This window comes from Mus musculus, chromosome 2, assembly GCF_000001635.26.
Source record: "Mus musculus strain C57BL/6J chromosome 2, GRCm38.p6 C57BL/6J".
NCBI classification, from domain to species: domain Eukaryota; kingdom Metazoa; phylum Chordata; class Mammalia; order Rodentia; family Muridae; genus Mus; species Mus musculus.
Window position 1 is genome coordinate 22,361,126 of NC_000068.7, and position 27,447 is coordinate 22,388,572.

A 27,447-nucleotide genomic window follows, 5' to 3' on the forward strand; every position below is an offset into this window, starting at 1 on the left:
TGACTGTGTTCAGATGGGATGTGCTAAGTTCCAGTTTCCTGAATATGCAAAGTGAAAAGACCAAACCTTCCCCAAGGACTTGCAGAAAACCATTGAGATAACTGGCATTCTATACATCTTACTCCTTTTTTCTTCTCTTTTCCTTTCCTTTCTCTTTTCTTCTCTTTTTTTTTTTCTCTTCCATTTCCACTGACGTATGGAGTCTTAGAAACTTAAAATTCCTGACTATTTCTTTCCTTTTATATTTCTGGTGTCTAGAAAAATTCCTGGAAAGTTGCTAATGAATGACATGATGTTTAGAGCTCATAGTTGAAAATACTGGCACAAGCAACAGAAAGCCAGAACTTGATGCTCAAGGAAGCCCAGGTGGGCAACCACAGATCTAATAACAGTATGACTGAATCACTTCAACAGTTGATAAATGTTCTTATTAACTATCTTCCTGAAAATGTCTTTTTCCCCCTCAGTGGAGAAAAAAATTTTCATATTTTTTACTACATTTATGCTGGGTTAGCAGAAAAGAAGAAACTAGCTCTTTACAAATTGCCTGAAAACAAGCCACCCAGGTAAGCTACCTGGCTGTACTTGGTTGGTTGGTTTGGTTTGGTTTGGTTTCATTTGGTTTGGTTTGGTTTGGTTTGGTTTGGTTTGGTTTGGTTTGGTTTGGTTTGGTTTGGTTTGGTTTGGTTTGGTTTCGTTTCGTTTTGTTTCGTTTTGTTTCGTTTTGTTTTCCAGACAGGGTTTCTCTGTGTAGCCATGGCTGTCCTGGAACTTGCTCTTTAGATCAGGCTGGCCTCGAACTCATGAAGATCTTCCTGCCTCTGCCTCCCAAGTTTTGAGATGATAATGTTTCTCTTTCAATGTAATTTTAGATTTTTATCCTTCTTCTCATATTTTCTTCAGGTACTTACAAAATGACAACCTCAGAACAGTACAGGACATGATGAACAATAGTTTCTATAAATCCCAGTATGAATTAATTGAACAATGTTTCAAAGTCATAGGTTTTACAATGGAGGTAAGTACCAAAGACATTTGAATCACTTTTGTAAATATCTTTTTAAAAGTCTTCACTAATGATGAGAATTACCTAACACATTTGCTGGTTAATATTGTCAGGAAATTTGCTCAAGTTTTAAATAGCAGTAACTCCCATTATGGGTGTGGGTGAGTGTTTCTCTATATGTGTGGAATGGAGATAAATACATACATATGAGTGTGTGTATGTATATGTATATGTATATGTTTATGTATATGATGTATATGTATATATACATTTAGAGCCCAAGGGTCAAGATCAGGTGTCATTACTTGGTGGCTCTCCACCTATGCTTTGAGACAGGGTCTCTCACTGAACTTGAAGCTTATTAATTTTTCTAGCCTGACTGGCAGATGAAATTCAAGGACCCTCCTATATAAAATTATGTTAATATAAATGTAAGTAGTAACCAGTGATTTAATCCAGCTGCTGTGTTTCTTTACCTTTGCTAGTCCCCAATAACCACACAGAGAAACCAAGATTTATTTCAAGCCACACCTCAATATTGGGCAGTTAAATAATCTATAGTAACCACTATGTTAATATCGCTTCCTGTCATCCCCATCCCATGATACTTACATATTATTATGGACCTGGCTCTTTGAGCTTCAGATGGTTTTTCTCATGGTGTCATCTCAGATCCTCTTTTTCTCAAGACAGCATGAACTACCCCCTACTTGGTGGGAGTTTCCACCCTAATCTCTGTTCTGCCCAGTCACTGGGTGATCAGCATTTATTGACAAGACAGAGAATAAATGGTAAGAATTGTTTACACAAACTTGAGACAGGAGATTCTAGATATAAACATTACATTGTTGCATCTGGATTGAAACAAGACATGAGGGCAGAGAAATCAACATTAAAATAACACAAGGACAATTCTTTACACAGTGCACAAAAGCATGCCTACAGTCCTACTTCCAACTCCCAATTGTGGCCAGGGTTTTGAGTTCTGGGGATCTTAACTTGGGATTCTTATGTTTCTAGCAGATAACTGGATCATCTCCTCAGCATCAGTCTTTTATCATGTTTCTGATTCTTCTTTAATATGTACCTATTCATATTTTTGTGTCCTTTTTTAGTTACTTAAATTTTAAAAATATTTTTATTATTATGTATTTTCCTCAATTACATATAGAATGCTATCCCAAAAGTCCCCCATACCCTCCCGCCCACTTCCCTACCCACCCATTCCCATTTTTTTGGCCCTGGCATTTTCCTGTACTGGGGCATATAAAGTTTGTGTGTCCAATGGGCCTCTCTTTCCAGTGATGGCCGACCTGGCCATCTTTTGATACATATGCAGCTAGAGTCAAGAGCTCTGAGGTACTGGTTAGTTCATAATGTTGTTGAACCTACAGGGTTGCAGATCTCTTTAGCTCCTTGGACACTTTCTCTAGCTCCTCCATTGGGGGCACTGTGATCCATCCAATAGCTGACTGTGAGCATCTACTTATGTGTTTGTTAGGCCCCAGCCTAGTCTCACAAGAGACAGCTATATCAGGGTTCTTTCAGCCAACACTTGCTAGTGTATGCAATGGTGTCATCGTTTGGAGGCTAATTATGGGATGTATCCCTGGATATGACAGTCTCTAGATGTCCATCCTTTTGTCTCAGCTCCAAACTTTGTCTCTGTAACTCCTTCCATGGGTGATTGTTTCCAATTCTAAGAAGGGGCAAAGTGTCCACACTTTGGTCTTCTTTCTTCTTCAGTTTCATGTATTTTGCAAATTGTATCTTATATCGCGGGTATACTAAGTTTCTGGGCTAATATCCACTTATCAGTGAGTACATATCATTTGAGGTCTTTTGTGATTGTGTTACCTCACTCAGGATGATACCCTCCAGGTCCATCCATTTGCCTAGGAATTTCAAAAATTCATTCTTTTTAATAGCTGAGTAGTACTCCATTGTGTAAATGTACCACATTTTTTTTATCCATTCCTCTGTTGAGGGGCATCTGGGATCTTTCCAGCTTCTGACTATTATAAATACGGCTGCTATGAACATAGTGGAGCATGTGTCCTTCTTACCGGATGGGACATCTTCTGGATATTTGCCCAGGAGAGGTATTGCAGGATCCTCCTGTAGTACTATGTCCAATTTTCTGAGAAACCGCCAGACTGATTTCCAGAGTGGTTGTACAAGCTTGCAATCCCACCAACAATGGAGGAGTGTTCCTCTTTCTCCACATCCTCGCCAGCATCTGCTGTCACCTGAATTTTTGATCTTAGCCATTCTGACTGGTGTGAGATGGAATCTCAGGGTTGTTTTGATTTGCATTTCTCTGAAGATTAAGGATGCGAGCATATTTTCAGGTGCTTCTCAGCCATTCAGTATTCCTCAGGTGAGAATTCTTTGTTTAGCTCTGAGCCCCATTTTTTAATGGGGTTATTTGATTTTCTGGAGTCCACCTTCTTGAGTTCTTTATATATATTGGATATTAGTCCCCTATCTGATTTAGGATAGGTAAAGATCCTTTCCCAATCTGTTGGTGGCCTTTTTGTCTTCTTGACGGTGTCTTTTGCCTTACAGATGCTTTGCAGTTTCATGAGGTCCCATTTGTCAATTCTCGATCTTACAGCACAAGCCATTGCTGTTGTATTCAGGAATTTTTCCCCTGTGCCCATATCTTTGAGGCTTTTCCCCGCTTTCTCCTCTATAAGTTTCAGTGTCTCTGGTTTTATGTGAAGTTCCTTGATCCACTTAGATTTGACCTTAGTACAAGGAGATAGGAATGGATCGATTTTCATTCTTCTGCATGATAACCACCAGTTGTGCCAGCACCATTTGTTGAAAATGCTGTCTTTCTTCCACTGGATGGTTTTAGCTCCCTTGTCGAAGATCAAGTGACCATAGGTGTGTGGGTTCATTTCTGGGTCTTCAATTCTATTCCATTGGTCTACTTGTCTGTCACTATACCAGTACCATCCAGTTTTTATCACAATGGCTCTGTAGTAGAGCTTTAGGTCAGGCATGGTGATTCCACCAGAGGTTCTTTTATCCTTAAGAAGAGTTTTTGCTATCCTAGGTTTTTTGTTATTCCAGATGAATTTGCAGATTGCTCTTTCTAATTCGTTGAAGAATTGAGTTGGAATTTTGATGGGGATTGCATTGAATCTGTAGATTGCTTTTGGCAAGATAGCCATTTTTACAATGTTGATCCTGCCAATCCATGAGCATGGGAGATCTTTCCATCTTCTGAGATCTTCTTTAATTCCTTTCTTCAGAGACTTGAAGTTCTTATCATATAGATCTTTCATTTCCTTTGTTAGAGTCACGCCAAGATATTTTATATTATTTGTGACTATTGAGAAGGGTGTTGTTTCCGAACTTTCTTTCTCATCCTGTTTATTCTTTGTGTAGAGAAAGGCCATTGACTTGTTTGAGTAAATTTTATATCCAGCTAATTCACTGAAGCTGTTTATCAGGTTTAGTAGTTCTCTGGTGGAATTTTTAGGGTCACTTACATATACTATCATATCATCTGCAAAAAGTGATATTTTGACTTATTCCTTTCCAATTTGTATCCCCTTGATCTCCTTTGGTTGTCGAATTGCTGTAGCTAGGACTTCAAGCACTATATTGAGGAGGTAGGGAGAAAGTGGGCAGCCTTGTCTAGTCCCTGATTTTAGTGGGATTGCTTCCAGCTTCTCACCATTTACTTGGATGTTGGCTACTGGTTTGCTGTAGATTACTTTTATCATGTTTAGGTATGGGCCTTGAATTCCTGATCTTTCCAAAACTTTTATCATGAATGGGTGTTGGATCTTGTCAAATGCTTTTTCTGCATCTAACGAGATGCTCATGTGGTTTTTGTCTTTGAGTTTGTTTATATAATGGATTACGTTGATGGATTTCTGTATATTAAACCATCCCTGCATCCCTGGAATGAAATCTACTTGGTCAGGATGGATGATTGCTTTAATATGTTCTTGGATTCGATTAGCGAGAATTTTATTGAGTATTTTTGCATCGATACTCATAAGGGAAATTGGTCTGAAGTTCTCTTATCTTGTTGGATCTTTCTGTGGTTTAGGTATCAGAGTAATTGTGGGTATAGAATGAGTTGGGTAGAATACCTTCTACTTCTATTTTGTGGAATAGTTTGTGCAGAACTGGAATTAGATCTTCTTTGAAGGTCTGATAGAACTCTGCACTAAACCCATCTGGTCCTGGGCTTTTTTTTGGCTGGGCGACTATTAATGACTGCTTGTATTTCTTTAGGGGATATGGTACTGTTTAGATCGTTAACTTGATCCTGATTTAACTTTGGTACCTTGTATCTGTCTAGAAATTTGTCCATTTCATCCAGGTTTTCCAGTTTTGTTGAGTATAGACTTTTGTAGAAGGATCTGATTGTGTTTTGGATTTCTTCAGGATCTGTTGTTATGTTTCCCTTTTCATTTTTGATTTTGTTAATTAGGATGCTGTCCCTGTGCCCTTTAGTGAGTCTAGCTAAGGGTTTATCTATCTTGTTGATTTTCTCAAAGAACCAACTCCTCCTTTGGTTAATTCTTTGAATAGTTCTTCTTGTTTCCACTTGGTTGATTTCTCCCTTGAGTTTGATTATTTCCTGCCGTCTACTCCTCTTGGGTGAATTTTCTTCCGTTTTTTCAAGAGCATTTAGATGTGTTGTCAATCTGCTAGTGTGTGCTCTCTCTCTAGTTTCTTTTTGGAGGCACTCAGAGCTTTGAGTTTCCCTCTTATAATTGCTTTCATTGTGTCCCATAGGTTTGGGTATGTTGTGGATTCATTTTCATTAAACTCTAAAAAGTCTTTAATTCCTTTCTTTGTTCCTTCCTTGACCAAGGTATCATTGAGAAGAGTGTTGTTCAGTTTCCACGTGAATGTTGGCTTTCCATTATTTATGTTGTTATTGAAGATCAGCTTTAGTCCATGGTGGTCTGATAGGATGCATGGGACAATTTCAATATTTTTGTATCTGTTGAGGCCTGTTTTGTGACCAATTGTATGGTCAATTTTGGAGAAGGTCCAGTGAGGTGCTGAGAAGAAGGTATATCCTTTTGTTTTAGGATAAAATGTTCTGTAGATATCTGGTAAGTCCATTTGTTTCATAACTTCTGTTAGGTTCACTGTGTCCCTGTTTAGTTTCTGTTTCCACAATCTGTCCATTGATGAAAGTGGTGTGTTGAAGTCTCCTACTATTATTGTGTGAGGTGCAATGTGTGCTTTGAGCTTTACTATAGTGTCTTTAATGAATGTGACTGCTCTTGCATTTGGAGCATAGATATTCAGAAATGAGAGTTCCTCTTGGAGGATTTTACCTGTGATGAGTATGAAGTGTCCCTCCTTGTCTTATTTGATAACTTTGGGTTGGAAGTTGATTTTATTTGATATTAGAATGGCTACTCCCGCTTGTTTCTTCATACCTTTGCTTGGAAAATTGTTTTCCAGCCTTTTACTCTGAGGTAGTGTCTGTCTTTTTCCCTGAGATGGGTTTCCTGTAAGCAGCAGAATGTTGGATCCTGTTTGTGTAGCCAGTCTGTTAGTCTATGTCTTTTTATTGGGGAATTGAGTCCATTGATATTGAGATATTAAGGAAAAGTAATTTTTGCTTCCTGTTATTTTTGTTGTTAGAGTTGGAATTCTGTTCTTGTGGCTGTCTTCTTTTTGGTTTGTTGAGCGTTTATTTTCTTGCTTTTTCTAGGGTGTGATTTCCGTCCTTGTATTGTTTTTTTTCTGTTATTATCCTTTGAAGGGCTGGATTTGTGGAAAGATAATTTGTGAATTTGGTTTTGTCGTAGAATACTTTGGTTTCTCCATCTATGGTAATTGAGAGTTTGGCCGGGTATAGTAGCCTGGGCTGGCATTTGTGTTCTCTTAGTGTCTGTATAACATCTGTCCAGGCTCTTCTGGCTTTCATAGTCTCTGGTGAAAAGTCTGGTGTAATTCTGATAGGCCTTCCTTTATATGTTACTTGACCTTTTCTCCCTTACTGCTTTTAATATTCTATCTTTATTTAGTGCCTTTGTTGTTCTGATTATTATGTGTCAGGAGGAATTTCTTTTCTGGTCCAGTCTCTTTGGAGTTCTGTAGGCTTCTTGTATGTTCATGGGCATCTCTTTCTTTATGTTTGGAAAGTTTTCTTCTATAATTTTGTTGAAGATATTTGCTGGCCCTTTAAGTTGAAAATCTTCATTCTCATCAACTCCTATTATCCGTAGGTTTGGTCTTCTCATTGTGTCCTGTATTTCCTGAATGTTTTGAATTAGGATCCTTTTGCGTTTTGTATTTTCTTTGATTGTTGTGCCAATGTTCTCTATGGAGTCTTCTGCACCTGAGATTCTCTCTTCCATCTCCTTTATTCTGTTGCTGATGCTGGCATCTATGGTTCTAGATTTCTTTCCTAGGGTTTCTATCTCCAGCGTTGCCTCACTTTGGGTTTTCTTTATTGTGTCTACTTCCCTTTTTAGGTCTAGTATGGTTTTGTTCATTCCCATCACCTGTTTGGATGTGTTTTCTTGTTTTTCTTTAAGGACTTCTACTTGTTTGGTTGTGTTTTCCTGTTTTTTTTAAGGACTTGTAACTCTTTATCAGTGTTTTCCTGTATTTCTTTAAGTGAGTTATTAAAGTCCTTCTTGATGTGCTCTACCATCATCATGAGATATGCTTTTAAATCCGGGTCTAGCTTTTCGGTTGTGTTGGAGTGCCCAGGACTAGGTGGGGTGGGAGTGCTGAGTTCTGATGATGGTGAATGGTCTTGATTTCTGTTAGTAGGATTCTTACGTTTACCTTTTACCATCTGGTATTCTCTGGTGCTATTTGTTATAGTTGTCTCTGGTTAGAGCTTGTTCCTCTCATGATTATGTTAGCCTCTATCAGCAGACCTGGGAGACTAGCTCTATCCTTAGTTTCAGTGGTCAGAGTACTCTCTGCAGGCAAGCTCTCCTCTTGCAGGGAAGTTGCCCAGATATCTGATGTTCGAACCTGCCTCCTAGGAGGCAGAAGTTGTGTTTTGCTCACCAGAGGACTTAACATCCCGTGGAGGGTCCTGTGAGGACTTTGGGGGTGTTCAGAAACTCCGCACGCAAGGAATCCCAATGCTGGAGTGGACCAGAAGGGACTTGTGCCCCTGCTCAGGCGGGGTTATCTGCTTCCCTAGTTAATGCATTCTCAGGTCCCACACAATTGGATTGGAGCAGATGCTGTGTTCCACTCACCAGAGGTCATAGGATCCCGTGGGGAATCCTGTGTGGCTTCTTGCAGGTGTCTGGAGACTCTGAGAGCAAGGCACCCTGGTGCTGGAGTCTAATTACTTGAATTTTGCTAGGAAATAAACTCTCGCATATAAGCCATAGATTTGATTACTGGTTCTTGTACTATCTAATTTTTTCCTGTATTACTAGCTTTATTTTTCTAATTTCAGTTTTTTAATGTGTCTATAGGGGTCATACAAATTACTGGGTTTCATTTTAACATTTCCATCATGTGTATTATTACATCTTACTTGCCCCACTCATTGATCTGTTCCTGCTGCCTCATGTTGGTTCCTTTGTCCCTCCACTTCTGCCCTCTTCCTTTCCTGTGGCTTCTTTTCCTTTACTCTCCTTGAGTCCACCCCTACTTTCATTTACATCTCTTCTCTCTCCTATTATACCTCTCTTTTTACATTTATGTTTCACATAAGCACACATATAACCCTTTTGTATTTTTATAAATTTTAATCTAAACATTTTGGAGGGAAACCAGGTACTGTTTTATCTTTCTGAGTCTAGCCTATTCTGTTCAGCATAATGACCATCCCATATTTTTCAAATAACATATGAATTTCTTCTTTTGAAAATTGTATATTCAATTTGTTACTCTATTTATTGATTAATTTATGTTTGGGGTTGAAGTTTTACAGTTCTATGGAGTTTAGATATTAATCTTAGTCTAATATACATATAGCTGGCAGTTTTTTACCATTTTGTAAGCTGCCTCATTTTCTTTCCTGTACAGAACTTTTCAATGTCATACATTCCCATCTGTCAATTTATGGGGTTTTTTTCCTGTGTGAATTTTCATAGAGGCTTCATTGTGCCTGGCTTGGCTGTGCCTGTGAGTTGACATGATTTTCCTCTAGCTGTTTCTGAATTGCAGGCCTTACATCTTTGATCAATTATAACCTGGTAAGATACATGTGTCTGGCTTTATTAATTGATGTGTGGATACAGTTCTCCCAGTACCATTTTAAGAAGCCATCTCTTGTCAAATGCATTTTAACAACTTTTTTTAAAGTGTATGAAGCTATCTAGGCTATTTCTGAGACCTTAATCTTCTCCATTAGCCTACTTGCTTGTTTTTTATGATATTACCATGAAAGTTATGTTACTATGGCTTTGTACTGTAATTTGAGGTTTTACCATCTTGGGTTTTGTGCTTTTATTGTGTCTGTTGTTTGGGACCATTTGTGTTTTCACATGAATTTTAGAATTAATATTTCATATTATTGTAAAGAATGTCAATGAGACTTTGATGGGAATTGTGTTAAATTTGTAGATTGTTTTTAGTAATAGGCCATTTCACAGTAAACTGTGCACATCCATGATCATGGATGACTGTTCATCTTTTAGCATCTTGCTTAATTCCTCCAGTGTCTTAAAGTCTACATTGTAGAGGCCCTTTATTATTGCACTTATTCTCAAGTATTTTATGTTGGTTTTACTGAAGTCATTATAAATGAAATTGGCTTGCTGATTTCCTTTTTGGGAAGATTTGTTCTTGGGATACAGAAACGGTGGTAGTTTCTGGTATTAGTTTTATATCTTGCTACTTTGCTGACCATGCTTATCAGATCTAACCTTTTTTCCTTTTTGTGGGATCTTTAGGCTATTTAAGGATGCAATCATCAAGTCAATAGAGGTAATTTTACTTCTTCCTTTCCCACTTCCATCTCTTTTCCTTTTTGTTACTTTATCTATGACTTTGAGCACTAGATTGGACATCTTTGTTTAATTTCCGATTTTAGAGGAAAAAACTTTCAATTTTCCTCATTTGTTAGTTATAGGTTTATTATGTATATTGTTTATAATGCTCAGGTATGTATCTTCTACTTTTAGTTTTATTGAGGTTTTGTTTATTTCAGGAGGAGCCCATGTGTTGGACTATGTCAAGGGCCTTTTTGCATCTGTTGCTATATAATGTGATTTCAGTTCTTAAGTTTGTGTGCTGAATTATACTTCTTGATTTGTTTATATTATGTCCATTTCCAGCTTGGCATTGATGTAATGCTGTTTCCATGTCATGACTTTGGCAGTGTTCCTTTTGTTTCTGTTATGGAATGGTTTGAAGAGCAATGGGGTTAACTCTTCTTTAAATGTTTGATTACATTCTGCAATGAATTCTTCCAGTGTGTTCTTAGAGTTTTCTTTTTGGAGAGTTTTTAATATTTCTTCAATCTCATTACTTACTGTGGATCTGCTTGTTTTTCTTATATATATATATATCTTCTTGATTTAATTTTGTGTATGTCACATTGTGCCGAGGATTTTTTCTATTTCTTTTAGAATTTCCTAGTGGTTTCTAATAAAAGTTTTCAAGGTATTACTTACTGATTATCTGAATTTCATTGGAATTTGCCCCTTTTCATTTCTAATTGTCTAACTTTGGAACATCTTTTTCTTTTGGTTAATTTATCTAGAAATTTACTTTCTTTTTTTTTCGAAAAAAATTAATTCATTGATTGTTTCTATATGTTCAATAGACTCTATATATTGTTATTTTAATCTCCATGGATAAATTTCTGTCTTGATCACTATTATCTCTTAACATCTTTGGAGTTTCTCTTGTTCTTGTTTTATAGCACTATGATATGTACTATTAAGCTTTTTATTTGAGATCTATCTAATTTTTATAGCTTTCCTCTTAGAATTGCCTTAGCCATATCCTACATGTACTGGTAATTTTTACTTTTATTTTTATTTAACTCTATTTTTTAAATTTCTTTTCCTGGTGTATTCTTAGTGATTCACTGGTCATTCAAGAATATGTTGTTCATTTTTATGCCTTTATATAGTTTTTCTTCCTATTTATCCCTAATTTTATTTCCATTGTAATGTGATAAGGCATAAAGAATTAATTGATAACTTTCTATTTGTTAAGACTTGATTTACAACCTAAGATCCCATCTATTTTAGACAGAATTCAGTGGACTACTGAGGAGAAACTATCAGTTGGATTAAGTATTCTGAATTTATTTCTTAATCATTCCATCTATAGTATAACTTAGTGCTAAAGTTCCTTTAATGACCTTTCATTTGAAACACTTATGTAAAAACATGAATGAGGCATTCAACTCACTTACTAGAACTGTCTCAGGACTGATCTGAAGATTAAAAGCATTTTTAAAATATTTTATTGGACATTTTTTTAATTTACATTTCAAATGTTATCCCCTTTCCCACCCCCAACTTCCTAAGCCCCCTATCCCATTCTCTTGCTTCTATTAGGTTGTTCCCCCCACCCACCCACTCCTGCCTTCCTGCCCTTAAATTCTCCTACACTGGAGCACAAAGCCTTCACAGGACCAAGGGTCTCTCCTCCCATTGATGCCCCACAAGGCCATCCTCTATTATGTATACAGCTGGAGCCATGGGTCCCTCCTTGTGTACTCCTTAGTTGGTGGTTTAGTCACTAAGAGCTCTGAGGGGTCTGGTTGGTTGATATTTTTGTTCTTCCTATGGGGTTACAAACTCCTTCAGCTCCTTCAGTCCTTTCTCTAACTCATCCATTGGGGAGCCCATTGAGGACCCCGATGCTCAGTCCAATGGTTGGCTGCATCCACCTCTGTATTTGTTATGCTCTAGCAGGGCCTCTCAGGAAACAGCTATATCAGGCTCCTGTCAACATGCACTTGTTGGCATCCACAATACTGTGTGGGTTTGATGACTGTATATGGGATGGGTCCTCAGGTGGGGCAGTCTCTGGATGGCCTTTCCTTCAGTCTTGGCTCTATATTTTGTCTTTGTATTTGCTCCCAAGAACATTTTGTTCCCCATTCTAAGGACTGATGCATCCACACTTTGGTCTTCATTCTTCTTGAATTTCATGTGATCTGTGAATTATATCTTGGGTATTCCAAGCTTCTGGGCTAATATCCACTTATCAATGTGTGCATACCATTTGTATTATTTTGTGATTGGGCTACCTCACTCAGGATGATATTTTCTAGTTCTATCCACTTGCCTAAGAATTTCATGAAGTCATTGTTTTTAATAGCTGAATAGTACTCCATTATGTAAATATACCACGTTTTCTGTATCCATTCCTCTGTTAAAGGACATCAGGGTTCTTCCTAGCTTCTGGCTATTATATATAAGGCTTCCATGAACATAGTGGAGCATGTGTCCTTGTTATATGTTGGAGAATCTTTTGGGTACATGTCAGGAGTGGTATAGTTGGATCCTCAGGTAATTGTATGTCCAATTTTCTGAGGAACTGCCAGACTGATTTCCAGAGTGGTTGTACAAGCTTGCAATCCCACCAACAATGGAGGAGTGTTCCTTTTTCTCCACATCCTTGCCAGCATCTGATGTGACCTAAGTTTTTGATCTTATTCATTCTGACTGGTGTGAGGTTAGAATCTCAGGGTTGCTTTGACTTGCATTTCCTTACCAATTATGGATCCAATAGAGGATTAATATACAATATATACAAAGAACTCAAGAAATTAGACTCCAGAAAATCAAATAATACTATTACAAAGCATGGTACAGAAATAAACAAAGAATTCTCAACTGAGGAATACTGAATGGCCAAGAAGCATCTAAGAAAAGTTTCTAAGCATTTAATGCTCACTTTATTTAGGAGTCTCACTAATTGATGCATATATATTTGCAATTGTTCTATCTTCTTAGTAAACCATTCCCTTTATAGGCTTATAGCAGCCTTCTTTAGTTCTTCTGTTGATATATATACATATATAACTTATTTCATATGAGAGCAGTAATGCTAGCTGCTTGGAGCTTCTTCTCATTTGATAAATAGACTTATATTCTTTCCTTCTCAGTCTTTGTGTATAATTTCCATTGAAATGTGTTTCCTGGAGAGACACAGTAAAAGCAGAGTGGATCCTTTGTTAGAATTCATTCAGTTAATTTGTATCTGTATATTACTTATTGGGTTGAAGCTATATTTATTTAATATCATTGTTGAGAAATGTTTAGTGATTCTTTGTAATTTTTGTTGGTTCTTTGTCTGGTTGGATTGTTGTTTGTTTGTTTTGAAAAAAAGATAAAATGGTTCCTGTATCCCTCAGAGACTAGTCTGTGTAGGTGAGAGTGCCAACTACAGAAGCTACACAGCTTCTGGGACAGTCACTGTTTCGGGCCTTCATCTTCTGCCAGGAGGCAGGTCTGAATCCCAGATATGTGTGCACCTTCCCTGCAAGAGGAGAGCTTTCCTGCAGAGAGTGCTCTGACCACTGAAACTCAGGAGAGAGCTAGTCCCCCAGGTCTGCTGATAGAGGCTAACAGAATCATGGGAGGAACAAGCTATAACCAGAGACACCTAAAACAACTAACTCTAGAGATTACCAGATGGTGAAAGACAAACATAAGAATCTTACTAACCAAGACCACTCACTATCATCAGACCCAGTACTCCCACCTCAGCCAGTTCTGGTACCCCAAAACACCTAAAAAGCTAGACCCAGATTTAAAAGCATATCTCATGATGATGGTAGAGGACATCAAGAAGGATTATAATAAAGCACTTAAAGAAATACAGGAGAACACTGCTAAAGAGTTACAAGTCCTTAAAGAAAAACAGAAAAACACAAGAAAACAGGTAGAATTCCTTAAAGAAAAACAGGAAAACACAACCAAACAGATGACGGAATTGAACAAAACCATACAAGACCTAAAAAGGGAAGTAGACACAATAAAGAAAACCCAAAGTGAGGCAACGCTAGAGATAGAAACCCTAGGAAAGAAATCTGGAACCATAGATGCGAGCATCAACAACAGAATACAAGAGATGGAAGAGAGAATCTCAGGTGCAGATGATTCCATAGAGAACATTGGCACAACAATCAAAGAAAATGCAAAATGCAAAAAGATCCTAATTCTAAACATCCAGCGAATCCAGGACACAATGAGAAGACCAAACCTACATATAATAGGAGTAGATGAGAATGAAGATTTTTCAAATTAAAGGGCCAGCAAGTATCTTCAACAAAATTATAGAAGAAAACTTTCCAAACCTAAAGAAAGAGATGCCCATGAACATACAAGAAGCGTACAGAACTCCAAATAGCCTGGACCAGAAAAGAAATTCCTTTCAACACATAATAATCAGAACAACAAATGCACTAAATAAAGATAGAATATTAAAAGCAGTAAGGGAAAAAGGTCAAGTAACATATAAAGGCAGGCCTATTGGAATTACACAAGACTTTTCACCAGACTATGAAAGTCAGAAGATCCTGGACAGTTGTTATACAGTCACTAAGAGAACACATTATCTTTCCATGAATCCAGCCCTTCAAAGGATAATAACAGAAAAGAAAAAAAAAATACAATACAAGGACGGAAGCTACGCCCTAAGAAAAGCAAGAAAGTAATCCTTCAACAAACCTAACAGAAGACAGCCACAAGAACAGAATGCCAACTCTAACAACAAAAGTAATAGGAATCAACAATTACTTTTCCTTAATATCTCTTAATATCAATGGACTCAATTCCCCAATAAAAAGACATAGACTAACAGACTGGCTACACAAATAAGACTCAACATTTTGCTGCTTAAAGGAAACCCACCTCATGGAAAAAGACAGAAACTACCTCAGAATGAAAGGCTGGAAAACAATTTTCCAAGCAAATGGTCTGAAGAAACAAGCTGGAGTAATCATAATAATATCGAATAAATTGACTTCCAACCCAAAGTTATCAAAAAAGACAAGGAGGGGCACTTCATACTCATCAAAGGTAAAATATTCCAAGAGGAATTCTCAATTATGAATATCTATGCTCCAAATGCAAGGGAAGCCACATTCATTAAAGAAACTTTAGTAAAGCTCAAAGCACACATTGAACCTCACACAAAATAGTGGGAGACTTCAACACCCCACTTTCTTCAATGGACAGATCATGGAAACAGAAACTAAATAGTGACACATTGAAACTGATATAAGTTATAAAACAAGTGGATTTAACAGATATCTACAGAACATTTTATCCTAAAACAAAAGGATATACCTTCTTCTCAGCACCTCATGGTACCTTCACCAAAATTGACCATATAATTGGTTACAAAACAGGCCTCAACAGATACAAACATACTGAAATTATCCCATGCAGCCTATCACATCACCACAGACAAAGCTGATCTTCAATAGCAACATCAATAATAGAAAGCCAACATTCATGTGGAAGCTAAACAACACTCTACTCCATGATAACTTGGTCAAAGAAGAAATAAAGAAATTAAAGGCTTTTTAGAGTTTAATGAAAATGAAGCCACAACATAGCCAAACTTATGGAACACAATGAAAACATTTCTAAGAGGAAACGTCATAGCTGTGAGAGCCTCCAAGAAGAAACTAGAGAGAGCACACACAAGCAGCTTGACAACACACCTAAAAACTCTAGAACAAAAGGAAGCAAATTCACCCAAGAGGAGTATACGGCCAGAAATAATCAATCTCAGGGGCGAAATCAACCAAGTGGAAACAAGAAAAAGTATTGAAAGAGTCAACCAAAGGAGGAGCTGGTTCTTTGAGAAAATCAACAAGATAGATAAACCCTGAGCCAGACTCACTAGAGGGCACAGGGACAGCATCCTAATTAAGAAAATCAGAAATGAAAAGGGAGACATAACAACAGATCCTGAAGAAATCAAAAACACCATCAAATCTATTACAAAACGCTATACTCAACAAAACTGGAAAACATGGATGAAATGGACAAATTTCTAGAAAGCTACCAGGTAGCAAAGTTAAATCAGGATCAGGTTAATGATAAAAACAGTACTATATACCCTAAAGAAATAGAAGCAGTCATTAATAGTCTCCCAACCAAAAAAAGCCCAGGACCAGATGGGTTTAGTGCAGAGTTCTATCAGACCTTCAAAGAAGACCTAATTACAGTTCTTCACAATCTATTCCACAAAATAGAAGCAAAAGGTACTCTACCCAATTCATTCTGTAAAGCCACAATTACTGTGATACCTAAAACACAGAAAGACCCAACAAAGATAGAGAACTTCAGACCAATTTCTCTTATGAATATCGATGTGAAAATACGCAATAAAATTCTCATAACCTAATCAAAGAACACATAAAAACAATCATCCATCCTGACTAAATAGATTTCATTCCAGGGATGCAGGGATGGTTTAATATATGGAAATCCATCAACATAATCCACTGTATAAACAAACTCAAAGACAAAAACCACATGATCATCTCATTAGATGCGGAGAAATCATTTGACAACATCCAACACCCATTCATGATAAAAGTCTTGGAAAGATCAGGAATTCAAGGCCCATACCTAAACATGATAAAAACAGTAAACAGCAAACCAGTAGCCAACATCAAAGTAAATGATGAGAAGCTGGAAGCAATCCCACTAAAATCAGGGACTAGACAAGGCTCCCCACTTTTTCCCTACCTATTCAACATAGTACTTGAAGTCCTAGCAAGAGCCATTCGACACCAAAAGGAGATCAAGGGGATACAAATTGGAAAGGAATAAGTCAAAATATCACTTTTTGCAGATGATAAGATAGCATATATGTGTCCGTAAAAATTCCACCAGAGAATTCCTAAACCTGATAAACAGCTTCAGTGAAGTAGTTGGATATAAAATCAACTCAAACAAGTCAATGACCTTTCTCTACACAAAGGATAAGCAGGCTGAGAAAGAAATTAGGGAAACAGCACCCTTCTCAATAGTCACAAATAATACAAAATACCTTGGCGTGACTCTAACTAAGGAAGTGAAAGATCTGTATGATAAGAACTTCAAGTCTCTGAAGAAAGAAATTAAAGAAGATCTCAGAAGATAGAAAGATCCCCCTTGCTCCTGGATTAGCAGGATCAATATAGTAAAAATGGCTATCTTGCCAAAAGCAATCTACAGATTCAATGCAATCCCCATCAAAATTCCAAATCAATTCTTCAACAAATTAGAAAGGGCAATTTGCAAATTCATCTGGTATAATAAAAAAACGTAGGATAGCAAAAACTCTTCTCAAGGATAAAAAAACCTCTGGTGGGATCACCATGCCTGACCTAAAGCTGTACTACAGAGCAATTGTGATAAAAACTTCATGGTACTAGTATAGTGACAGACAAGTAGACCAATGGAATAGAATTGAAGACCCAGAAATGAACCCACACACCTATGGTCACTTGATCTTTGACAAGGGAGCTAAAACCATCCAGTGGGAAAAAGACAGCATTTTCAACAAATGGTGCTGGCACAACTGGCAGTTATCATGTAGAAGAATGAAAATTGATCCATTCCTATCTCCTTGTACTAAGGTCAAATCTAAGTGGATCAAGGAACTCCACATGAAACCAGAGACACTGAAACTTATAGAGGAGAAAGTGGGGAAAAGCCTTGAAGATATGGGCACAGGGGAAAATTTCCTGAATACAACAGCAGTGGCTTGTGCTGTAAGATTGAGAATCGACAAATGGGACCTCATAACATTGCAAAGCTTCTGTAAAGCAAAAGACACCGTCAATAAGACAAAAAGGCCACCAACAGAGAGGGAAAGGTTCTTTAGCTACCCTAAATCAGATAGGGACTATTATCCAATATATATAAAGAACTCAAGAAGGTGGACTCCAGAAAATCAACTAACCCCATTAAAAAATGGGGCTCAGAGCTAAACAAAGAATTCTCACCTGAGGAATACTGAATGGCTGAGAAGCACCTGAAAAAATGTTCAGCATCCTTAATCATCAGGGAAATGCAAATCAAAACAACCCTGAGATTCCATCTCACACCAGTCAGAATGGCTAAGATCAAAAATTCAGGTGACAGCAGATGCTCGCCAGTATGTGGAGAAAGAGGAACACTCCTCCATTGTTGGTGGGATTGCAAGCTTGTACAACCACTCTGGAAATCAGTCTGGTGGTTCCTCAGAAAATTGGACATAGTACTACCGTAGGATCCTGCAATACCTCTCCTGGGCATATATCCAGAAGATGTTCCAACTGGTAAGAAGGACACATGCTCCACTATGTTCATAGCAGCCTTATCTATAATAACCAGAAGCTGAAAAGAACCCAGATGCCCCTCAACAGAGGAATGGATACAGAAAATGTGGTACATTTAAACAATGGAGTACTACTCAGATATTAAAAAGAATGAATTTTTGAAATTCCTAGGCAAATGGATGGACCTGGAGGGCATCATCCTGAGTGATGTAAACTAATCACAAAAGACCTCACATGATATGTACTCACAGATAAGTGGATATTAGCCCAGAAACTTAGAATACCCAAGTTACAAGTTAAAATTTGCAAAACACATTTAACTCAAGAAGAACGAAGACCAAAGTGTGGACACTTTGCCCATTCTTAGAATTGGGAACAAAACACCCATGCAAAGAGTTACAGAGACAAGTTTGGTGCTGAGATGAAAGAATGGACCATCTAAAGACTGCCATACCCAAGGATCCATCCCATAATCTGCCTCCAAACGCTGACACCATTGCATACACTAGCAAGATTTTGCTGAAAGGACCCAGATATAGCTGTCTCTTGTGAGACTATGCCGGGGCCTATCTAGCAAACACCTAAGTGGATGCTCACAGTCAGCTATTGGATGGATCACAGGGCCCCCAATGGAGGAGCTAGAGAAAGTATCCAAGGAGCTCAAGGTGTCTGCAATCCTATAGGTCGAACAATAATATGAACTAACCAGTACCCCTAGAGCTTGTGACTCTAGCTGCATATGTATCAGAAGATGGCCTAGTCGGCCATCATTGGGAAGAGAGGCCCCTCGGTCTTGCAAACTTTATGTGCTTCAGTACAGGGGAATTCCAGGGCCAATAAGTGGGAGTGGGGGGAGGGTATGGGGGACTTTTGGGATAGCATTGGAAATGTAAATGAAGAAAATACCTAATAAATTAAAAAAAACAAAAAATATAAAACCCACTGAATTAAAAAGAAAAAAAGATAGACTAAAAAGATAGCTCTATAAAGGAAAATACATAATAAAAATTAATTGTAGTCATCACCCTTCATCATGGAAATGTCTCTTTGCAACAGATGGAGACCATTACAGAATACCAAACCAAATGCAGAGTTGTGGATACATCTACAAACCACTCCTGCATCTAGGGCTCAGGGAACATTGTGGGAGAGGGGGAAGAAAAATTCTAAGACACAGAGCATCCAGAGATTTTCTATAAGATTATGTCTCCTGATAATATCAGAAGCCTTGCCCACGAAGTCTCACCAGCATGACCTCCTAAATGTGAGCTGAACAAGCATGATACCAATAAATGAGTTAAACTGGATAGGAAGAAGCCCATGAGGTGTCAGACCTCCAAAGAACTAGGGTACCAAGGGAAGCTGGAATGGTCAAGAAGCCTTTCCCCAGTAAGAACATCATTTGTTTGTCCAGTACCAAATAGCCTGAAAATGTGCATATGAGTAGTATGTGTGTACTAAACAATTGTACAAAGGAATATAGGCCTGCAATAAAAATTAATTTAAAAACAAAGGAGGGCATGAATTTGGTACAGTGTGGAGGGAGGAATAGAAAGGGAGATATGTGATTTAAGTATAATCTCAAAAATGAAAAGGCAAAAAGAGTAAAAACATAAAAATAGAGAATGTATGAAGGGGAATTAAAAACAAAACCTGATAATAATAAATCAAAAATACTACTAATAGAAGAGTAGAAAGAAAAATAGCAGAAGAGCATGGTACAAAGATGAGGCAAGAAAAATAAATGGAACATAAAAAGAGGAAACAGTGAAGTGTCGAAGCAACTTCTCTCTACATCTTTAGAAGTTTGAGACCTCCAGTTACAGCAGAAGGATTGTCAGGCCTCCTGCCCTGTGGTTACGCTGATATTGAGCCTGTATTGGACCTGATGTCCACCATGACTTCTGCACTGTAGGAACTCCTTTTTGTACTCCTGATGCCTGTGTTGGCTACAGCAACATTGCAGCCTGCAGACTGAATAGTTTTTCCCACCAGCCTGAGATTCCACAGGTTGTACCCACTGGTATGGCTGATACTTAGCGGACCCAAACTCTAAAGTGTATTGAAAGTGTGTGAACAACCTCAGCACCGAGATCCAAACAGGCAAATACTCTGTCTTTGAACTTTCCATACTCCCTAAGTATTTACTTGTCACCGTGCTGGAGGGATGTGCTGTAGGTATCAGATATTCTGCTCTGAGCTTTAGAGACTGTAGACTCTGAGAGATCACCAGCTGACCCCAGACTCAGGGATCAGGCTTCAGGGTTGCTCTGTAGAATAGCTGTGTTCCTGGTCACAAGTGGAAGGGCATCTTTCTCTGTGTGTGTTGCTGCCTGAGCCAAACTGCTTTCTGCTTTCTGACTTATCATCCAGCCCTCCTCTCCACAGCTAGCTCACAGGACTGCCCTCTGCCATGTGACCAGAGCTGGTTAAACTCAGTCTTCCTGACTGGTGATTATCTTCTGTTCTCAGGCCCTGGGTAACTCCATTTTAAGCAATAGTTCCCTCTTGAGACAGTGTCAGACCTGGGACACCACCTATGGCCTCTAAGTCTTACAGAATGACAACATGGAATCCCTTTTACTGCTGACATTCTGATGGAGCAGTAGTTCCCTCTTAACCTTCCTAATTCTGAGACACTTTATTACAGTTCCTCATGTTAGGATGACCCCACCCCCACCCCCAGTGATAAGTTGTTCTCATGACTACTTCATTTTTCTACTGCTTTGAATCAGTGTGGGAAGCCACATGTGCCGTTGCTGAGTGGCACTGACTACTGCTGGCCACCATGCATAAGATTGGACAAACAACCAATGTGTACATATGCAGTAAAATTTTTTGCAAAGACACTGCCTGGCCCAGGCATGATAATGAGGTTCTGTAAGGTACTGAGAGTATAACCAATCAGATGTGAGACATGCAAATGAGGTATGATAATGAGGCTCTGTGAGGTACTGAGAGAGAGTAGCCAATCAGATGAGGAACATGCAAATGAGGCTTAGTGCATAACCAATCCGGGTATGAGACACGCCTCTCCTAGGCCTATAAAAGCAGCACCAGTTCTGGGCTCGAAGTTTCTTCGCCTCTACAATCAAGCTCTCCCAATAAACGTGTGCAGAAGGATCCTGTTGCAGCGTCGTTACTGCTGGTCAGTCCGGTGCGCGCAAGAATAAGTTGTTCTCATGACTACTTCATTTTTCTACTGCTTCGAATCAGTATGTAAATATATGATATGCAGAATATCTGATGATGATATGTGAGCCCCCACAAGAGAGTCAAGACCCAAGGTTCTCCTTCTCATCAAAACTTAGAATTGGATTTGAGGCTTGTGACAGCTATGAGTTTGTCCTATATGTAGAACTGCCGGTGTCTTTTTCACCAGGATTGCGTGGCTTTTTGCTTCTTTTTATTTAATCTTTAAATTTAGCATAGACAGTAAAAGGTTTCTTTGAGTCTTTCTCTTATGTATGTGGCATTATTCTTTGTTCCAAATTCACGATTGCCCTCCCCACCCATTGCCTTCCTTGTTGGTCTCTTACTGTCTTCTGCTTTATCTATGTTTCCTGTAGGATGTGGCTTCTGATTCTCTGTCCCCTACCAGGGAACTTTTGAAGCCCTCTAGTTTGTCTTGCTTCTTTTTGGTGTTTGATGCCTGTCATTTTCTCTGTGGTTTTCAATGTGTTTTCTCTTGTGGGGATATAATCTATCCTCTTCCCCTATTCTGACCCTTCCTTACTGTATCTGTTGGAGACAGCTTCTGGTCCCTAACATTATTTAGAGTCTATTTTCCTTTAAATTCTCCACATGTATAGGTTCTATTATTGTTTCCTTTTGTCTTTTTTTTCAAATGTCTTTAATTTTGCTTATACATGGTTTTAGGTCTTGTTTTGGTGTGTGCGTGTGTGTGTGTGTGTGTGTGTGTGTGTGTGTGTGTGTGTACTTGTGTGTCTGTGCCTATGTGATGCTGTACCTGCATATATAAGTGTGGGTGTGCACATGCCACAGTGTATCCACAGAAGTCACAGAACACATCTCGGATGTTGTTTGTCCTAGCCCTTCCAACTTGTTTGAGACAGAGTATCTCTCATGTTGTCCACTGTTGCTTAGCTAGCACTAAAGAGGTAGAGGCAGAGGCAGGAGAATCATGAGTTTGAGGCCAGCCTAGGCTACACAGTTAGATCCTCTCTCAGAAATCAAACAGGGCAGAGGAGATTGCTCAAGAGGTAAAAGCACTAAGTGTACAAGCATGAGGAGCTGAGTTCAAGTCCCCAGAACCCACATACAATGCTAGGTGTGGCCATGTGCAAGTGTAATCCTAGCACTGTGAGTGGCAAAGATAGGATGATGCCGAGGGCTTGCTGGCCACCAACCTAACTCCAGGTTGACAGAGATCCTGACTCAGGGGAATAAGGTCTAGCGTGGCAGACTGAAGTCCTCCCTTCTAAGAACAACCTCCAAATGTGAACTTCTTCTGCTGTGACACTGGCGACAGGTAGATTCCCAAACCTGTTTGTTAAAAACAGCATACATCACTATTCAAGTGGTATTTAGTTTCCATTAAGAACTACCTTAGGAGAGACAAATTGAAAATACATTTTTGGGTTGTGTGCAATCATTAAAAGAATTGGAAGTGATATGATGTTAGCCACTCTGACTTAAGACATCAGAAATTAAAACTACTATAGAATATCATTAATTAGAAATCATTCAGTATCTGACACAATGAAAAGTATTACAATCTCATTTGTCATTGCCTAATGAACGGCTGTTGTGAGACATCTCAGTTTTTCAGGTAGACTGTTCTAATGGGGTTTTCTGCAGAGCCTGAAGGAATTTACCTTTGGTAAAGAGATTCCTACTCACCTGGCTACTCTTATAGCCTTAGAACATAAGGTTGGGGTCCAAGTTCTGAACATACATAGCTATTTTTTCTAAATGTTTTGACTGATTGTAACGGATACTAAGAGAAAGACAATTTGAGGAGCCAGAAGAGACCTGGAAATTTGTTTCAGGAACCAATCAAGGAGAATTAACTCCTTCTGGAACCAGCAGTAACATTACTACAATGACTTCTCCCATAGGAGTTCTCTATTTTTGCAACAAGGTAGTAAATTATAAGGACAAGAGAGTTGTGGTCGAAATTCAATTACTTCACTCACAGCCACCAGTTAAAGCTGAATAACTGCTTTAGATAAAGAAACTCTCCAACTTCGCTGTCCTTGTTTTTTAATGACACACATTCTCTCTCTCCTCTCCTCTCCTCTCCTCTCCTCTCCCCTCCCCTCCCCTCCCCTCCCCTCCTCCTCCTCCTCCTCCTCCTCCTCCTCCTCCTCCTCCTCCTCCTCTTCTTCTTCTTCTTCTTCTTCTTCTTCTTCTTCTTCCCCCCCCCTCTCTCTCCCCCCACATTGATGAATGGACTATACATGGATCTTTCATTTGGCAGCTTAGACTATCCATTCTGTAACTAGCAAGCTATATCTATTACTTGGAAGCCTGATGATGTTGTGGTTTCCATGACAGAAAGGAGATTGCTAGTTCCATTTTCTCTGTTAATTCACAAAATAGCCTCTAGCCTATAAAATGGAACAAAAATCACATATTTCTTTAGAGACTTTTGGAGAAGCTTACAGACTTTGCTATTAGCTGAGTCATATACATCAAGAATTTTCTTCCAGTGAGACAGCATCTGATTCTTGAATACTACTGTATGAAACTCATTTGTCTGTTTGCACTCAAAATAAAGGAGGAAGAAGAGGAGGAGGAGAAAGAACTTTGCTATTAGCTGAGTCATATACATCAAGAATTTTCTTCCAGTGAGACAGCATCTGATTCTTAAATAATACTGTATGAAACTCATTTGTCTGTTTGCACTCAAAATAAAAGAGGAAGAGGAGGAGGAGGAGGAGAAAGAAGAAATAGTAGTGATGGCAGTGGACAGGGCAGAGTGACTGCATTGTTGTGTGGAGACCGTTGAATTTGCTTGACTAATAACACCCTTTGCATGCTATGTGCTATGATATGAATAAATCCATTACAGACCCCATGTGAAGGGTGGCAGGATCTATGCCTATAGATGGCATGTGGTCTAAATGGTAGATATCCAGTTATGTTGAAATCATTGCTTTTGGTCTTAATTTTAAGGAACAAGGTCTAAACTATAACATCAACATCTGTAGGTAACTGAGAGCTCTCCGGAAATGGATATTTTTATTACTAGTGAATAACTATGTCCATAATGGCTTTCAGTCTGAGAGAGAAACTCTGCCTTTGAGTTTATGTGCTCAGCCGTATGTGGATGATATGAAGATATGGAAGAAAAGCTGTAGAGATACCTCATGGAGATTCCATTCTTTTCCAAATATAGCTTCATAGTCACATGTTCAATAAATCCTAAGTATGTTTAAATTTGGAATGCATGGTTTCAAATGAGTGAATGCAAACCGAGAGTCATTTCAGTGTTATTCAACATTACCAAGGAAGAGAAATGCTTTAAATAGTATCCAGATTATCGGAAATGGCCACTTGAATCTTTTTCACCATTTTCTTTTTTTTTTTTTTAAATTAGGTATTTTCCTCGTTTACATTTTCAATGCTATCCCAAAAGTCCCCCATACCCACCCACCCCCATACCCTACCCACCCACTCCCCTTTTTGGCCCTGGGGTTCCCCTGTACTGGGCATATAAAGTTTGCAAGTCCAATGGGCCTCTCTTTGCAGTGATAGCTGACTAGGCCATCTTTTGATACATATGCAGCTAGAGACAAGAGCTCCGGGGTACTGGTTAGTTCATATGTTGTTCCACCTATAGGGTTGCAGTTCCCTTTGGCTCCTTGGGTAATTTCTCTAGCTCCTCAATTGGGGGCCCAGTGATCCATCCAATAGCTGACTGTGAGCATCCACTTCTGTGTTTGCTAGGCCCCAGCATAGTCTCACAAGAGACAGCTACATCTGGGTCCTTTCAGCAAAATCTTGCTAGAGTATGCAATGGTGTCAGCGTTTGGAAGCTAATTATGGGATGGATCCCTGCATATGACAATCACTAGATGGTCCATCCTTTCGTCACAGCTCCAAATTTTGTCTCTGTAACTCCTTACATGGGTGTTTTGTTCCCATTTCTAGGAAGGGGCAAAGTGTCCACACTTTGGTCTTCGTTCTTCTTGAATTTCATGCATTTAGCAAACTGTATCTTATATCTTAGGTATCCTAAGTTTCTGGGCTAATAGCCACTTATCAGTGAGTACATATTGTGCGAGTTCCTTTGTGATTGGGTTACCTCACTCAGGATGATGCCCTCCAGGTCCATCCATTTACTGAGGAATTTCATAAATTCATTCTTTTTAATAGCTGAGTAGTATTCCATTGTGTAAATGTACCTCATTTTCTGTATCCATTCCTCTGTTGAGGGGCATCTGGGTTCTTTCCAGCTTCTGGCTATTATAAATAAGGCTGCTATGAACATAGTGGAGCATGTGTCCTTCTTACCGGTTGGGACATCTTCTGGATATATGCCCAGGAGAGGTATTGCGGGATCCTCCGGTAGTACTATGTCCAATTTTCTGAGGAACCGCCAGACTGATTTCCAGAGTGGTTGTACAAGCTTGCAATCCCACCAACAATGGAGGAGTGTTCCTCTTTCTCCACATCCTCACCAGCATCTGGTGTCACCTGAATTTTTTATCTTAGCCATTCTGACTGGAGTGAAGTGGAATCTCAGGGTTGTTTTGATTTGCATTTCCCTGATGATTAAGGATGTTGAACATTTTTTCAGGTGCTTCTCTGCCATTCGGTATTCCTCAGGTGAGAATTCTTTGTTCAGCTCTGAGACCCATTTTTTAATGGGGTTATTTGATTTTCTGGAGTCCACCTTCTTGAGTTCTTTATATATATTGAATATTAGTCCCCTATCCGATTTGGGATAGGTAAAGATCCTTTCCCAATCTGTTGGGGGCCTTTTTGTCTTATTGACGGTGTCTTTTGCTTTGCAGAAGCTTTGCAATTTTATGAGGTCCCATTTATCGATTCTCAATCTTACAGCACAAGCCATTGCTGTTCTATTCAGGAATTTTTCCCCTGTACCCATATCTTCGAGGGTTTCCCTACATTCTCCTCTATAAGTTTCAGTGTCTCTGGTTTTATGTGAAGTTCCTTAATCGACTTAGATTTGACCTTAGTACAAGGAGATAGAAATGGATCAATTCGCATTTTTCTACATGATAACCGACAGTTGTGCCAGCACCATTTGTTGAAAATGCTGTCTTTTTTCCACTGGATGGTTTTAGCTCCCTTGACAAATATCAAGTGACCATAGGTGTGTGCGTTCATCTCTGCGTCTTCAATTCTGTTCCATTGGTCTACTTGTCTGTCACCATACCAATACCATGCAGTTTTTATCACAATTGCTCTTTAGTACAGCTTAGGTCCTGCATGGTGATTCCACCAGAGGTTCTTTTATCCTTGAGAATAGTTTTTGCTATCCTAGGTTTTTTGTTATTCCAGATGAATCTGCTGATTGCCCTTTCTAATTCATTGAAGAATTGAGTTGGAATTTTGATGGGGATTGCATTGAATCTGTGGATTGCTTTTGTCAAGATAGCCATTTTTACAATGTTGATCCTGCCGATTCATGAGCATGAGAGATCTTTCCATCTTCTGAGATCATCTTTAATTTCTTTCTTCAGAGACTTGAAGTTCTTATCATATAGATCTTTCACTTCCTTAGTTAGAGTCACACCAAGGTATTTTATATTATTTGTGACTATTGAGAAGGGTGTTGTTTCCCTAATTTCTTTCTCAGCCTGTTTATCCTTTGTGTAGAGAAAGGCCATTGACTTGTTTGAGTTAATTTTATATGCAGCTACTTCACCGAAGCTGTTTATCAGGTTTAGGAGTTCTCTGGTGGAATTTTTAGGGTCACTTATATATACTATCATATCATCTGCAAAAAGTGATATTTTGACTTCTTCCTTTCCAATTTGTATCACCTTGATCTCCTTTTGTTGTCGAATTGCTCTGGCTAGGACTTCAAGTACAATGTTGAATAGGTAGGGCGAGAGTGGACAGCCTTGTCTAGTCCCTGATTTTAGTGGGATTGCTTCCAGCTTCTCACCATTTACTTTGATGTTGGCTACTGGTTTGCTGTAGATTGTTTTTATCATGTTTAGGTATGGGCCTTGAATTCCTGATCTTTCCAAGACTTTTATCATGAATGGGTATTGGATTTTGTCAAATGCTT

The 27,447-nt window shown here is 38.7% G+C and overlaps 1 protein-coding gene across 1 annotated transcript in view; it reads left to right on the plus strand.

The window, feature by feature from the left end:
- Myo3a (myosin IIIA) overlaps positions 1–27,447 on the plus strand; it is a 390,750-nt gene that overhangs the window by 133,623 nt on the left and 229,680 nt on the right. Inside the window, exons 15-16 of the mRNA NM_148413.3 lie at positions 468–566; positions 904–1,018. Of these exons, the coding sequence (NP_680779.3) occupies positions 468–566; positions 904–1,018 (214 nt within the window). The remainder of the gene's footprint in view (positions 1–467; positions 567–903; positions 1,019–27,447) is intronic.